The sequence below is a fragment of the Pristis pectinata genome, chromosome 15 (genome assembly GCF_009764475.1).
Source record: "Pristis pectinata isolate sPriPec2 chromosome 15, sPriPec2.1.pri, whole genome shotgun sequence".
NCBI lineage: Eukaryota > Metazoa > Chordata > Chondrichthyes > Rhinopristiformes > Pristidae > Pristis > Pristis pectinata.
Genome location: NC_067419.1, coordinates 21,849,801 through 21,865,429, shown reverse-complemented (window position 1 = coordinate 21,865,429; position 15,629 = coordinate 21,849,801). Strand labels below are relative to the sequence as shown.

The 15,629-nt window shown below is 41.3% G+C and overlaps 1 protein-coding gene across 3 annotated transcripts in view; it reads right to left on the bottom strand.

Annotated features, from left to right (window-relative positions):
* Positions 1 to 15,629, bottom strand: part of LOC127578611 (IQ motif and SEC7 domain-containing protein 3-like) — a 288,463-nt gene that overhangs the window by 200,173 nt on the left and 72,661 nt on the right. For all 3 annotated transcript variants that reach the window (XM_052030780.1, XM_052030781.1, XM_052030782.1), the window contains exon 2: positions 10,084 to 10,164. In XM_052030780.1, the coding sequence (XP_051886740.1) occupies positions 10,084 to 10,164 (81 nt within the window). The remainder of the gene's footprint in view (positions 1 to 10,083; positions 10,165 to 15,629) is intronic.

Here is a 15,629-nt window from a genome sequence, read left to right as displayed (position 1 = left end):
TCCTGCACATTCGAATTGCCATACCAGACCATGATGCAACCAGTCAGGATACTTTTAATAGTACATTTGTAGAAGTTTGCTAGAGTGTTTAGTGACATGCTGAACCTGCTTAACCTTCTAAGAAAATAAAGACGCTGGTGCGCCTTCCTTGTGATTGCATCTATGTGCTGGGCCCAGGACAGGTCGCCTGATATGTTAATGCACAGAAATTTAAAGCTGCGACCCCTCTCCACCGCCGATCCAGAAAGTGTAGACTGGAGCATGTATGCCCTCCTTCCCCTTCCTGAAGTCAACAATCAGTTCTTTAGTTTTAATGATGCTGAGCGAGAGGTTGTTGTTGCGGCACCACTCAACCTGTTGTCCTATCTTGCTCCTGTATGATGACTCATCACCACCTGTCATTCATCCAACAACAGTGGTATCATCGGCGAATTTGGATATGGATATGAAAGGATATTAAGGATATTAAATTTTACATGGAAGCCATCACTGCTCTGGGCTTTTAATGGAATAATAAATGTAATCCATTTTGTTATTAGAGATTGATAAAGCCGTTATTTAACTTTTAAAACTAACTGGGTTGGCAAAAGCTCATAGAGTTCCAGAATTCCTTCTGAACATTTTTGTAGCACACATCAATGGTGGGATGTACATTGCACTACACATTTAAGGACAAATAAAACATTCTGAGCAGGATATTCTGCTCAAAAGGAGCACAGGCAGAGAAATCAGTCTGATATGTAAGAGCCCTACCTTCAATTCATGTGCCATTTCATAGTGGTTCACCTGTGACAGAGCCAAGCTGGTAAATGCATTCACCATTTTGCTTCACTCTCAGCTGGTGTTCTTTGACTGTCCTCAGTTTACCTTGAGAAGGAAATGGTGGGCCATCATCTTAGCAGCTGCAGCCAGTGTGGCAGTGTTACTCCCAGAGTGCTGTAAGATTGGGAGTTCTAGGATTTTGACCCAGCAGCAATTAAGGAAGTGCAATTTATGCATAAGTCAAAAAACTATGCAACTCGGAAAGGAAGTTGGAGGTGAAGGCATTCCCACTCACGATCTGTAAATTAGGAATTTCATGACTTTGACTTGCTGAGGTTTCTTCAGCAGCATTTCTCCAAGCTCATGTATAGTGTATACTGTAGTTCAGGTGTGGATTCAGTGAACAGGGTGGATGCTCAAGTCAAAAGATATAGCTTGTAGGAACTTTAAAGTCCCAGCTCTATGCTCTTCAGGAACCTGCACACTGGGAGCTGAAATGTGATGATGAAGCATCATGAAATGTTAATTTACACTACAAATCCCAGTGCAGGAATAGTAGGACCTCCTGTGAAAGCCCAGTGGAACTATATGTAATATCTTCTATTACAATGGCGAATATGTTTTGACATTTTTCAAATTGACTGTGAACTCAGAGCCCATGAACAGAGACTTGCAATAAATCATTGTCACATTGTACTCAAACAATGATTTCAATCAGTGCTGTCCCTCACACATGCACACAAACACAAGCCATCAAGACATGGATAGAAACTCAATATTGCCAAGGAACTCTTTCCAAACACATAAGCACCTCTTTAATGAAGAATGTCCCCTCAGTTCACTACTTATACAGCAAGAGCTACTGCTATTCTTCAAGGATACTGCTCTTTAAAGATCAAGGCATCTTTGCTTCACAACATGCTTGACTTCACATTGCAGATGTTTCCCTGATGCTCACACAGCCTTTGTTTTTCCAAAAGAAATGTAGCATATACTACAGAAAGACAGTCAGGGAGGATGGTCCCAGCACTGAAGGTCTTAAGTCCCCAAGAAAAGGAGGCATTAGACTTACAAATCAAGGAGAAACTGTAAAAAAATGGTAAAGTTGAAGGTGAGTGGGGAAAAGAAATTAAACAGCTTGAAATCAGAGGTAAAACAATGAAAAAAAAAGGTGGAATCCCCTGGTCGTTCCGTGCACAGTGTTAAGCCAAATGGGCCACCAAACCTCAGCTATCTGATCTCAACTAAGACCATTCCTAGATGCTACAGCTTGATTCAGTATCCCTAGACTATAAAAGGAAAAATCAGCCAGGGTTTACTCTCCTGTTTAATACCCAGTAATCTAGCTGCAAGAAGACATGAAATAAAGTTAAATTTGATTCCAAATGATCTCCTACTTCCCACTGCTTGCCAAACTTCACTGTGTTTTCATACACTTAAGTATATGCAGTTGAGCAATGCCTGAGTGAATTAATACTGATGAAACCAAACCAAAGCACCATCATCAGGAGGAAATGATAAGAAAAAGGTTTCAATTGACGATATTTGGGAACTAGGAATGCTTCTGTAGCTTTTGATGAAACCACACACTGCATTTCACTTTCAAATTACAAGGTTTGATATCATAGGTGAATGGAATTCAAGACCCCTGTGGTATTAAAAATAGAATGTCATCATTTAAATCAGTCAAGCACGAAACAATATTTTCATTGGTAATCACTATGTATTCAAACAGAAAATGACACTTCTAATAGGACACCCATCTGACACCATGCAAGGTACCTCGGTTGGTGCCTCTTTAATTACAATATGACACTTCGGTCTCTTGCCAACAAGATACAATTAGGTTGAAAACTGCTGAAAGAGCAGTAAAAGGAAAGGTCAGGGACTTTAAGTTGTCTGGCAGCACAGCCTACACAGCTGTTGTGATTGCCCCAATATTTCAAGGCTGAATAGGTTCAATTCCTCTTTATTGGAATCATAGAGAAAAGTGCAAATTTTGCACAGACTGCAGCGGAGGTGAGGATTGAACCCAGATTCAATCCTGCTGATATTTGGTACAGTCCAGCTGGAATGGGTTGTAACTATCTTTAGTCTCCAACTTTTATTCCAGCTGTAAAATGCTCAACTGGGAATAAACCAGTAATTGAACCTAGGAGTTTCCTGGTCTGTGTGACTCAAAACCATAGGGCTATTGCTTTCACCCCTGAGCATTGTGGAATAGGATTGTTTTAGTATTTCTCACCAACTCCCTCTTATCATGCTCTAATTTTCCTTTTTTTTTTAAAGTGAAGTTTGGTGCCAGTTTCCACCTTGAACAGTTACTTATTCCAGACTGCAACTCCATATTGCCTTATATGTCCTGCCATCCATAACTATACCACAAAGATTCCAAACGGAGATGCACTAGTCAGAGACCACTTTTGTGCATGTGGCTCATTTTTCAATAGGATTGTACTTAACTTCATCTTGGTTGATGGTAAAAGCTGCTACTCTCACAACATTTAAGTAGTATCCAGATGAACACATGAATTGCCAAAGCATTTACACCTAGGGGCCAAGTGCCAGTAAATGGGTTTAGTGTAAGATGGTTGGCATGGACATGGTGTAAGACTCTGTGATACTAGAATTTTTGCCTCCAATGTTCCTTAAGTTCCAGGTAGCAAATATTTTTTGTAGAAATTGCCTCTGAACAGACCTGAACTTGCCTTTTTACAAATTGTACTCACCTTTTTCTGCCAGTATGCAAATTTCAAATAGTGCTCTTTTCTTTGCTTAAAATAGCACCTCTCTAATCTTCCTTAGACCTCCTCTAAAGGTGCCCCTTTGGTTGCCATTCTGAACACTGACATCTTCCAGACACAGGTCCTCCCCAGCTTATGAACACCCGACTCACATACAGCCCATACATAGGAACAAGCATTTGCGAGACCGGTGGGTGGGATTTGCTGGCTGCTGCGGGGCTGCAGCCAACTTCTGCGGTGTGGGAACTCAGATCAGGGCCGCAGTTCCGACTTGCGAATTGTTCAGGTTACAAAGAACGTAATCCCAAAATCCATTGGAACATTGCTGATATCAAAGTCTCTTAAGGCCAGTGCTGCTCCTAAAAAATCTTATCTTAAAAATACGTCAGCACTTAGAGTGGAATAAAATAACACCTCACACAAAACAATAGCTGGATAATGTCAGAATGTTAGTTAGAGGCAAATTAAAACTTTTTAATAGCTGGTTTGCATTTGCGGTGGGAAAGGGAGGGAGTAATTGAACACATCTGCAAATGACTTTCAGAAAACATCTGTGCAACATTCTTTTTACTGAGATAGCTGATGATTAGTTCTGAAGAGCTCACATTTCACCTTCCATTACTTCCAACATCCTTCAATCCCTCCATCCTACCAAGCAGCCTTGTTTTAATACTCCATTATGCGCTTCTGTTGATATGTTTGTTGAAGCACTGACGATCTCCATACCCAGGTAGAAAGCTGATTTGTGTGTGGCATGCTAATAAGCAAATATCTGGATTGAAATTCTGCATTAGAACTGATCAGTCTATAAAAAAATAGAAGCTGTACAGACTGATCAATGCACTGTACCTGGGGACATTATATAGACTGAACAATGCATCACACAAAGAGGAAATGTATTGATTGATTAATGCATTAAAAGGTTGAGGTGGCAAGAGAAACACATTTCACCATGCGCCTTTGGAAATATACTGCTTTACGCATTCATCATTCCCTCCTTTCTCCCAATCATCCACTCTCTCATTTAATAAGTGGCTCCATCAGAGGAGAGTCCCCCCAACTCAGCATTCTCCAGCTGTAGCAACAAAAGTGGCTCCTTCAGGGGCCATTTAATATTGGCTTTGGTCAGATGTTAGTTGATTGTTTGGTTCAGCAGTACTGATGCCGTTTTATTCTCCCTTAGAGTCCACCAGACAGGAAAGAAAGGATTGACATTAATTCCAGAAGCAACAAAGGGGCTTAACTCCACTGTAATGAATCACTTTATGTCCCAGCTCCTGCTCTCGCTTGGCTGAAAATTTCATTATGCCAGTTGCTTGAAGACAGAAATCATTTGTGTCCCAGTGCCTGAGCCTAGCAGGGGAGGGGGAATGTTAGGATGGACTGGCAGGCATATAAAATAAAAATGATGGAATCTTGCAGAGATGGGATACAGGACTGATTTTAACTCTGCAGGGCCTTGGGGCTAACAGCAGGAGATGCGTCTGAGCTGCCTGCCCAGTATGCTTGCCAGGAGCCATTAGTGGTTCGAATAGTTGGGCCTGATTCACTGCACACAGGGAGTTGCTAGCATTAAGACAATATTCAAGGGAGCTCACCGGTGGGGGAGGAGTGGGAAGGGTCAGGAAATCTACCATGGAACCGAACCAGGAGCAATGAATTAAATGGTATGAAGGAAATTGTATGAGAAAGACAGCAAGGTTGGCAGCAGGTAGGAAAATTTATATGGTAACAAACCATACCAATGTTTGTAAGTGGATCATGCCAAACAAGCTGTACCTTTAAAGACTTCTGGTTAGACCCTTCCATGCTCAGTGCCAAGGGGCAGAACATGCTAAGCATATGCATATGCTTTAACTATGAACACCATAACTGTACATCAAGGAACACTCAACCATATCTAACACATAGCCATTCACCTGAAACAGGTAAGCACCAGGCTGGCCTTGTAAATATCCCAAAATAAAGCGGAGCAGATGGGTCAAGAGGGCCAATAGGGCAAGTTCAGCACTTTGATTTTCAGAGGCTGTGAAGATTGGGCTGAACATATAAACAACTATTGCATTAGATTAAATGAGTAGCTATTGTACAATTCTTTTCATTGTTTAAGGGTCTCCATTCTAGCATTTTGGCCTTTCTCCTTACCATAAGATAGCAGTTGATGGCTTGCTACTGGCCCCTCGTCAATGCTACCTTAAAACCAATCACTGGAGGTGCGCATGACAGTCAAAGGCAGTTCTTTTCTAGGGCCTTACTCCACAATTTACCACACGATGCCACAGATGTGAATGCCACAGCTGTGAATGGGCACACAAGACAAGGGCCGTGGATAGCATTCAGTACCTTGATGATGTTGTACATCCCGGGCCAAGACTGTCCATCTCACAGAATGGACAGAAAAGAAGGTGACTTTTTTCTCTCAGAGGGTCATAAGTATTGGAAGTCTCTTCCTCAAAGGCTGGTGATGGCAAAGGCTTTGATAACTTTTAAGCCAGAGATGGATAGCAAGGGAGTGAAAGGAATGTGGAGTTGACATCACAATCAGATCAGCCATGATCTTATGACAAGCCAAGTGGCCTATTCCTACTTCTGATTTGTATATTCTTATGTAATTTAATCTTTTGTTTATTGATCCCTTCACAAAAGACCTTAAAGGAATAGGAACGGAAACCTTCAGCTATTTTAATGATAATTTTCAGTCTGGAAATAAAAATAGAATGTGTTATCTCATGGCACTGAGCCATTTGTACCGGAAGTGCAGAAGACTGGCAATGCCAAGTTCCCAGCAAGAATCTCTCACCCTCATTTGAATAGATTCCTACCCACAAAGGGAAGATCTTGAAGAGTTGGGAATTTAGGCTTTTGACTGGCAAAGACGAACTTAACAATTCTATCACATATAGCATCGGTCATGTGCACTAGGCTATATAATTGCTCGGAAAAACAATTGTTAAAGAAAATTGGGAAATTACCACATGAATTGCAAAATCTGCAATTTTCAATCCAGGTCCTACGTACACCTCATTCACACATCTTTGAGACTTCCTTGTTGTTAGTTAAAGGAAACTGCCTGAGCAGGTCTTAGTCCATGAAGTCTAGCACTGGAAACAATTTCACACAGTTCCCTCTTTGTCATAAGCTTACCCCTTACCAAATTCTTCCATAAGGCTGAACATCACATCCCACCATCAAGTCCTGCCCCTATTGCTGCTCTGAATCCCCAAACCAGACAGCAATGGACAAGCCCAACAAGCTGATTGCAAACCCAATCTTCACCCCACCAAAATGAAAGGGAAGCAAACCTTCTTACCTCCCCCTAACTCTAACTTGTCTTCTCACTTTTCCAGTTCTGATGAAGGATCTTCAAGCTGAAATGTTAAACCTGTTCCTCTTTCCAGCATTTTCTTTTACCCCTCTATTTGAAGCTGGATCATCCCCCACCCATTGCTAGCCTGGTCTCTGCCCACTCTGCTGATCACAAGTTTGATCCCCACCAGTTATCAATGCCTTCCCTCAACCTCCATTCCATAATTGCAAGCCCAGCTCTTGACCCTGACCATGAATTCAGCACTCAGAAACCTGGATCCAAAGCCCAATCCTCAGGCCTGCCTTGGTCGTAAGCCAGAAATTGGCTCTCAACCTTATTACAAGGTTGGCTACCACTGCCTACTGCCAAACCATCAGGAACTTTCAGATGGTAAAATATTCATTATTTGTAATATTTATTTTGGAACCGTGCAATGTTAAGCTTGTGGTCAGAGCAAATGCTCAACATAGTTCTCAAAATCTCAATAGGTAGTCAGAACTTGACGACAATATCTGGCAGAAATAGGGCATTGAGCATTCATTAAGCATTTAATTATAGGACAAGGCATTCAACATTATTATAGCACAGGTCCTGGATTACATCTCTGAACTATTATGCCCAGTTTTGGTCACTTCATATCATAAGTGATATTGAGATTATAGAAAGAATAGAGAGGAGGTCCACTAGATTCATTCCTATTATAAAGGGCCCTAGTTATCAAGGTAGTGGTAGAGAAACATAGGTTCAAAATATGATCTAACTGAGGTATTTACAATGATAAAAATGAATGAATGTTATTCCAGTTGACAGATTATAGATTTGGGAGGACTGAACAGTCACTACTTTTAATTGACTAACACCAGATCCAAAATAAATATCAAAAGATGGTTCTTTTCCCAGAAAATGGTGGACCTTTGGAATAGGGTGCCAGCTCCATCAATGGTCATCAAGTCAATGAATTCTTTTAAAGAGATCCCACTTCTGGCTGGAAGAGGTATCACTCTTTATTGAAGGAGGGTATTATGGGGAATTCAACACCATCTCTTCTGCAATCTTTTCAACGAACTGAATGTATTGGAAATAAATTTCCCAGATTTTTAAAAATCCGGCCAAGTTGTCTCATATTTGCTAACATTTGCTAGCAATGGTATTTGCTAGCAATGGTATTTATGGTGGGCCGAAGGGCCTGTTTTGTGCTGTATGGTTCTAACAATCTCATCCAGAAAGTCATGAGGCATGGGATCCATGGAGACTTGGCTGCATGGCTTGCCCACAGAAGGCAGAGGGTGGTAGTAGATGGAGAATATTCTGCATGGAGCTCAGTGACCAGTGGTGTTCCACAGGGATCTGTTCTGGGACCCCTACTCTTTGTGATTTTTATAAATGACTTGGATGAGGAAGTGGGAGGATGGGTTAGTAAATTTGCGGATGACACAAAGGTTGGAGGGGTTGTGGATAGTGTAGAAGGTTGTTGTAGGTTACAACAGGATATAGACAGGATGCAGAGTTGGGTGGAGAAGTGGCAGATGGAGTTCAACCTGGAAAAGTGTGAAGTGATACACTTTGGAAGAACAAACATGAAAGCGGAGTACAAGGTTAACGGCAGGATCCTGAGCAGTGTGCTGGGACAGAGGGATCTTGGGGTCCAAGTCCATAGATCCCTCAAAGTTGTCATGCAATTTAATAGGGTGGTTAAGAAAGCATATGGTGTGCTGGCCTTCAATTGTCAGGGGATTGAATTCAAGAGCTGCGAGGTTATGTTGCAGCTCTCTAAAACTCTGGTTAGACCATACTTAGAATATTGTGTTCAGTTCTGGTCATCTCATTATTGGAAGGATGTGGAAGCTTTAGAGAGGATGCAGAGGAGATTTACAAGGATGCTGCCTGGATTAGAGAACATGTCTTATGAGGAAAGGTTGAGTGATGCAGGATGTAAGGCAACTTGACAGAGGTGTATAAGATTATGAAGGGCATAGATAGAGTGGAGAGCCAGCACCTTTTCCTCAGGGCAGTAATAGCCAATACCAGAGGAGATCTGTTTAAGGTCAGAGGAGGAATGTTCAGCAGGGATGTCAGAGGTAGGTTCTTTACACAGAGAGTGGTGGGTGGTGTAGAGGCAGATACAATAGGGACATTTAAAAGGCTCTTAGATAGGCACATGGAAGTAAGAAAATGGAGAGTTATGGGCTGTGCAGGAAGGAAGGGTTAGATTGATCATGGAGGAGGTGTTCATATAGTTTGGCACAACATTGTGGGCTGAACACTGTGCTGTATTGTTCTATGTTCTATTTTCATTTGCCTTGCCCAAAAGATCATCTGAGTTTGAGGTGTTTGGATGTTATTAGTATTGTAATTATAAGGTACAGACTTATATGGACCAGAATACCATTATTTGGATTACATTGTTCAGACAATTGTATCTGAAATCACAAAACAGAATCTATGTCAAGTAACAGAATTTAGTTCAAAAATAATTTTACAAAATGTTTTAAAAATTATTCTTTCCTGTCAAGCCAACTGAATCCTTGTTAAGTTCCAAGAGAGCAGGTGTTTCTCTCAGAACTTCAACAAAAGTGACCATTCTTCCAGCACAATGATGACAATCTATTTGATTTTGATGATTTCAGTCTATTCCTACTTTCCACAACAGCAAACATATATACCTTCATTAGCAGCCACTGGAAAGCAATGAAGAACAGAAATCTTGGCTGCTTTTCCTCTGTTTAACAAAGGGGTAGTGAAGCTAAATTACTTCAGGGATGCAATATAGAACTCAAATCCAGGATCTTTCCAATCTATATAGCTCAATTACAAACCCATTTAACCAGCTGAGCCAGTTTACACTATCTATGCAGCACTGCAGACAGAGTATGCAAGATTCCAGTCTTCAAAATGGCAGCCAGATTACACAATGTTAAAGTGATAGGTTTAAAACTTAACAGTGCATTGTCATGCCATGAACTGCTCGCAGAGTGAATGAAGCTGGGACAGTGACACCAACACCTGATAGTGCCCCAACATCACAGCTCAAAGCTACAGCTACAGTAACATGATGATACTTCATGTTGAGGTTTCAGAACCAGCCCAACAGGACCCTGCTTGAACATGACACTGTAGCAGCAGAGAACATAGATTGATTTATTAATGTCCAAGTGCAGTTAGATTCTCAACAGTGACAGACAGGTCACATCATTGGCTGCTGCTGCTCCTTTTACTTTATCTCCTGTCAACCATCCACTTAATTGGCAAATAGAAAATCTCTCCACGTACCTGGAAGAATGAGCACTGGAGGGGAGTTTCTGATCTGCGTCAGCTGCTGGGCAACAGAACTGGTGTAAAACGTTTTCATTTCTGTAGGAGAAGATTGAAGAAAATAGAAATTAGTCTAGCTTCTGGTGCATTACTAGATAAAGAGAAGCAAGTTGCCTGGGTGAATTTATTCAAACAGTGAGTTATCAAATCACAGCTGTTTAGCAGATAAAGAAATGCAATCTGAGGGACATGACAAGGCAGTGTGTTGGCACAGTGCCTCATTACCTCGGTCAAATCAAGCCCATACAAGAGCTGAAGCCTCGTCTCTGTTCAGTGTAAGAAGGTTTGAGCAGTCAGTATCAGCTCTTAATTGGTGTAATTTGTTGGGTTTTCTCGGAAAGAAACCGAACAATGACTAATGGGAGAAATGGCAATGTTGTTACATCGATGCACGAGAAATTCCTCTCTGAAAGGTCAGTGCTGAATTGTTAAGGTGGAATAAAATGTCAAAATCACTCCACTGCTGCATCTCTCACTTATTCAACAAAACCATATTTGCTTAACTGTGTAATTCAAAACAATGCGGTCACAACAATGCACATCCTCTTGATGTGAAAACAAAACACAGTAAGATCCCCAGATGTAAAATATTCAACAAGGCAAACTATCAAGACTATGATACTTTTATATCAAGTGTTTAGGTTACTTAATATCATCTCCCTCTAATGCTGCAAGTATTCAAATTAGCCCTGGGATAAGAGGAAATTAGTTGTCCACAAAATGAGCACAAAATTTCCCAGCTCAAAAGGTGGGAAAGTGGTCAACAATTTTGAGCTTCAAGATAAGGCAATACAGTAGCAGAGCAAAAACAAAGTGATTTCATCTGGCTATTAGGAGCAGAAAAAAAAGCATACACAAGTAACGAACAATAAAGCCTGTCACTGTCATTTATATGACTACTGAATATCATGAAACAGTCTTATCTAGCATTTGGAGTAACAAACAATCTGCTGGAGGAACTCAGTGGGTCAAGCAGCATCTGTGGGAGGAAAGGAATTGTCGACATTTCAGGTCGAAATGAATATTGACACAGCTGCAGACTCCATCATGGGAAAACTGTGAGATCCAACATGTTTCTGAAATGAGTCTAGTGATTGTTCAAGCTGAGTCAACATGTAGCATTTCAAAAAAGTGTCAAGGTGAGATGGCATCATCAGAAATAAAATCAACATTGCTGAAGATCACAGGGACTCCACAAACCAATGACTCAGATAAAGTTGTAAGATTTGTAAATAAGTCAAAGTAGTTCATGTTTTCTTGTTCTTAGCAGGTGCTAATACTGTTAACTATTCAGGAGACAACTTTTTTTCTGTATCTTCCATCAGGTATAAGTAATTGGTGCAGACCATGAATAAGATGCAGGTAAATTACTTTCTCCTCGATCTCTTGTGTGGAATGCATTTTTCTACAAGTTTCTTCCAGAATGGCACCACTAGTGTAAAATATACAAGCTTGAAACAAGATGTTTATGCATTGCAGATGAAGATAATAATTGCAAACATGCGAATTACAACCAGTTGATTCGCCTGTCAATTTTAACATAAACAACATGTCTAAAGAACAAGGTCAGGGGATATAAAATTGGGCCAGTGATTGTAGGTGAGAGCAACAGGTTGCGAGTTGGATAGAGGGGGTAGGTGATTGGTCACAAGATCAGGCCAGGATAATGAGGGTGAGTTTACACAACTTTAGGCCAAGGTCCAATATTTTATTGATTAGACACAAGATCTGGGTTTTCAAATATATTGGCATGGAGGGTTAAGGGAGAAACAAATACCAAGGATCAAACTTAAAGGAAGTCTTATCTATAAGTCATCAAACAACTCAGAGTGCACAGCAGTGGAGCAGACAACCTTGGCCTCTTTAGGTAACACCCAATCACACCTCAACAATCTATCATGTGAATGGTTTTCACCATTTGATTTTGAATGTGCAAAAGAATTTGTGACAAAATATGCAAAGCACCCTGTTGATGTGCATGTCATTGCATTGTCTTGTGGTGTCCCTATATATGGATGTCATTGGCACAGAGGAGTCAGAATGAATTTTTAGGATGCTACACAAGCACAAGGACTGTTATGTACTTAGCAATAAGCTTCAAGTAAACTTCACTTACATAACATACAAAATTGATGCACTCCCTACTAATAATTTATATTCTAGAATGTCACGATAAGAAAACAATCACCTAAGATGTTTTTTTCCAAAGAGAAACCTCAAAAAACAGCTACAATGAATTCTCAAATTCCTTAATGTACTTTATTAGAATTTTGCTGATTGCTTATATGTGTTCATACATGCTTATTTAAACAGTGAGCCCTGATAAGAAGATCTAATGTGGAAGAAATGCTGAAGGGAGATAATACCAACTTTAGCAGAGGTACTGTCATTAACCTGAAGAATTAATGGGCTTAATGATGTGACAGGTGACCTAATAAATAAAGTCAATTCCTTGCTGAACAATGCACTAACTTAATTTGAATTCCATCATTCATTTTGAACAATTTGTGCACTTGACACATTTATTTTTATTTTTACTTTAAAATAGGAAAACTCTTTGACCCATTGGGCATATTCCATATAACATCATTTTATCATGATCTTCCTCCAGCATCAATGGATTTTATTTTTACTCATTTTAAGGAACATTCCCACTCAATCCTTTTTATATCAATGACTTTCAATGACTTCTACTCATAATTTAATCTCTCGTTATTGCTGATAACTTTTCTCAAGTGCTGTTAACCTTTCAGACTGCTTGGCACCTAAATGCATAGCCTTTGTTCCTTCGGGGTGCTATTTCTGAATGACTGCATTTTGATCTCCATTCACTTAAATTGGGCAATTACTATTTTGCTTTTTCAATTCTTCAGACTCCCTCTCAGAAGTTCAAACAACAAGAATCTTATTTGTGATCATTTCAGTGTTGTAATTTTTCCCACAATTTGCAACATTATTGCATTGTTTTCCCTTAATCTCAAATAAAGCTATCAGATCCTTGCACTGGAAAAACTGCCACCTTAAAATTTGGTTTCTTGGTTCTCCCAAAGGACCTCATTTGCACCTAATTTAATCTCAATTTGAAATCTTAGGTTTATCCAAGACAGGGGCACAACTAGCAGCTACTGTTCACTTCAGCCTCTTCATCTCTTGAGACCCTCCGGTGATGTCATATTGACTGATCTCATTGTCCCTCCCATAGTCAACGGGTTGGCTTTGAGGGACACACATGACACCCCTAGATTGTTGGTACTCTCCCATAGAGGATGTCAGTCAAAGTTTCATTTCTTCACACTGGCCTCATTAGGAAGAAGCAGTGTGCACTGCATTTGGATCAGCGCCTGATTTGAAGGCACTTCAATTTCAAGGTCAACAATGTTTTTGTGAAAGGATGCCTTTGACTAGTGGCGTTCCACATGGAATACTGGCTTCATTAGTCAGGGCACTGAATACAAGAGCAGGGAGGTAATGCTCCAAATTTATAAAACATTGGTCAGACCTCAGATGGAGGACCACCTGCAGTTCTGGTCACCACACTTTGATGTGAGAGCACTGGAGAGGGTGCAGAGGAGATTCACCAGGATGTTGCCAGAGATGGAGAGTTTTAGTTATGAAGGTAGACTGGAGAGGCTATTTTCCCTGGAATGGAGGAGGTTCAGACCAGACATGATTGAGGAATATAAAATTATGAAGTGAAACCATAAAACCGTACAGCACAAAACAGGCCCTTCAGCCCACTATGTTGTGCCGTCCATCAAACCACCCTCACACTATCTAAACCTTTCCTCCCGCATATCCCTCTATCTCACATTCCTCCATGTGCCTATCCAACAAACTCTTGAACCTGTCCAATGTATCTGCCTCTACCACCACCCCAGGTAGTGCATTCCATGCACCAACCACTCTCTGGGTGAAAAACCTCCCCCTGACATCTCCTCTGAACCTCCCACCCATAACCTTAAAGCCATGCCCTCTCGTCTTGAGCATTGGTGCCCTGGGAAGGAGGCGCTGACTGTCTACTCTATCTATTCCTCTCAATATTTTATATACCTCTATCATGTCTCTCCTCATCCTCCTCCATTCCAGTGAATAAAGCCCTAGCACCTTAAGCCTCTCCTCATATTCCATACTCTCTAATCCAGGCAGCATCCTGGTAAATCTCCTCTGCACCTTCTCCAATGCCTCCACATCCTTCCTATAATGTGGCGACCAAAACTGAACACAGTACTCTAAGTGTGGTCTAACTAGAGTTTTGTAAAGCTGCATCATCACTTCGCGGCTCTTAAACTCAATCCCACGACTTATGAAAGCTAACATCCCATAGGCCTTCTTAACTGCTCTATCCACCTGTGAGGCAACTTTCAGTGAACTGTGAATATGAACCCCCAGATCCCTCTGCTCCTCTACACTGCCAAGTACCTTGCCATTTACCCTGTACTCTGCTCTGGAGTTTGTCCTTCCAAAGTGTACCACCTCACACTTCTCCGGATTGAACTCCATCTGCCACTTGTCAGCCTAGCTCTGCATCCTATCAATATCCCTCTGTAAGTTCTGACAGCCCTCCACACTATCCACAACACCGCCAATCTTAGTGTCATCCGCAAACTTACTAACCCAGCCTTCCACCCCCTCATCTAAGTCATCTATAAATATCACAAAAAGTAGAGGTCCCAGAACCGATCCCTGCGGGACACCACTAGTCACTGCCCTCCAATCCGAGGGCACTCCTTCCACCACAACCCTCTGCTTTCTACAGGCAAGCCAATTCCTAATCCACACAGCCAAGCTTCCCTGGCTCCCTTGGCCTCTGACCTTCTGAAGAAGCCTACCATGAGGTACCTTATCAAACGCCTTACTAAAATCCATATAGACCACATCCACCGCACTACCCTCATCAATCTTCCTCGTCACCTCCTCAAAGAACTCTATCAGGCTTGTGAGGCAAGATCTTCCCTTCACAAAGCCATACTGGCTGTCCCTAATCAGTCCATTATTCTCCAGGTGTTCATAGATCCTATCCCTTAGAATCCTTTCTAACAGCTTACCCACCACAGACGTAAGGCTCACCGGTCTGTAATTCCCTGGACTATCCCTACTACCTTTTTTGAACAAGGGGACAACATTCGCCACCCTCCAATCCACCGGCACCATCCCTGTGGACAACGAGGACTCAAAGATCCTTACCAGCGGTTCAGCAATCTCCTCCCTTGCCTCTCGAAGCAGCCTGGGGAAAATCCCGTCAGGCCCCGGAGATTTATCCGTCTTGATATTATTTAAAAGATAGGGTAGACTGCAGGAAACCTTTCTCCATATCAGAGATAGATAAAACTAGAGGATACAGATTTAGGGTTAGGGGTATGAGATTTAGAGGGTATCTGAAGGGGAACTTCTTTAACCAAAAATCTCGAATACATTGCCTGAGACCCCCTAGAAGCAGAGTAACTGACAGCATTTGAGAAGTAACTACATGGGCACTTTAATTGCCTAGGCATACAAGGCTGAAG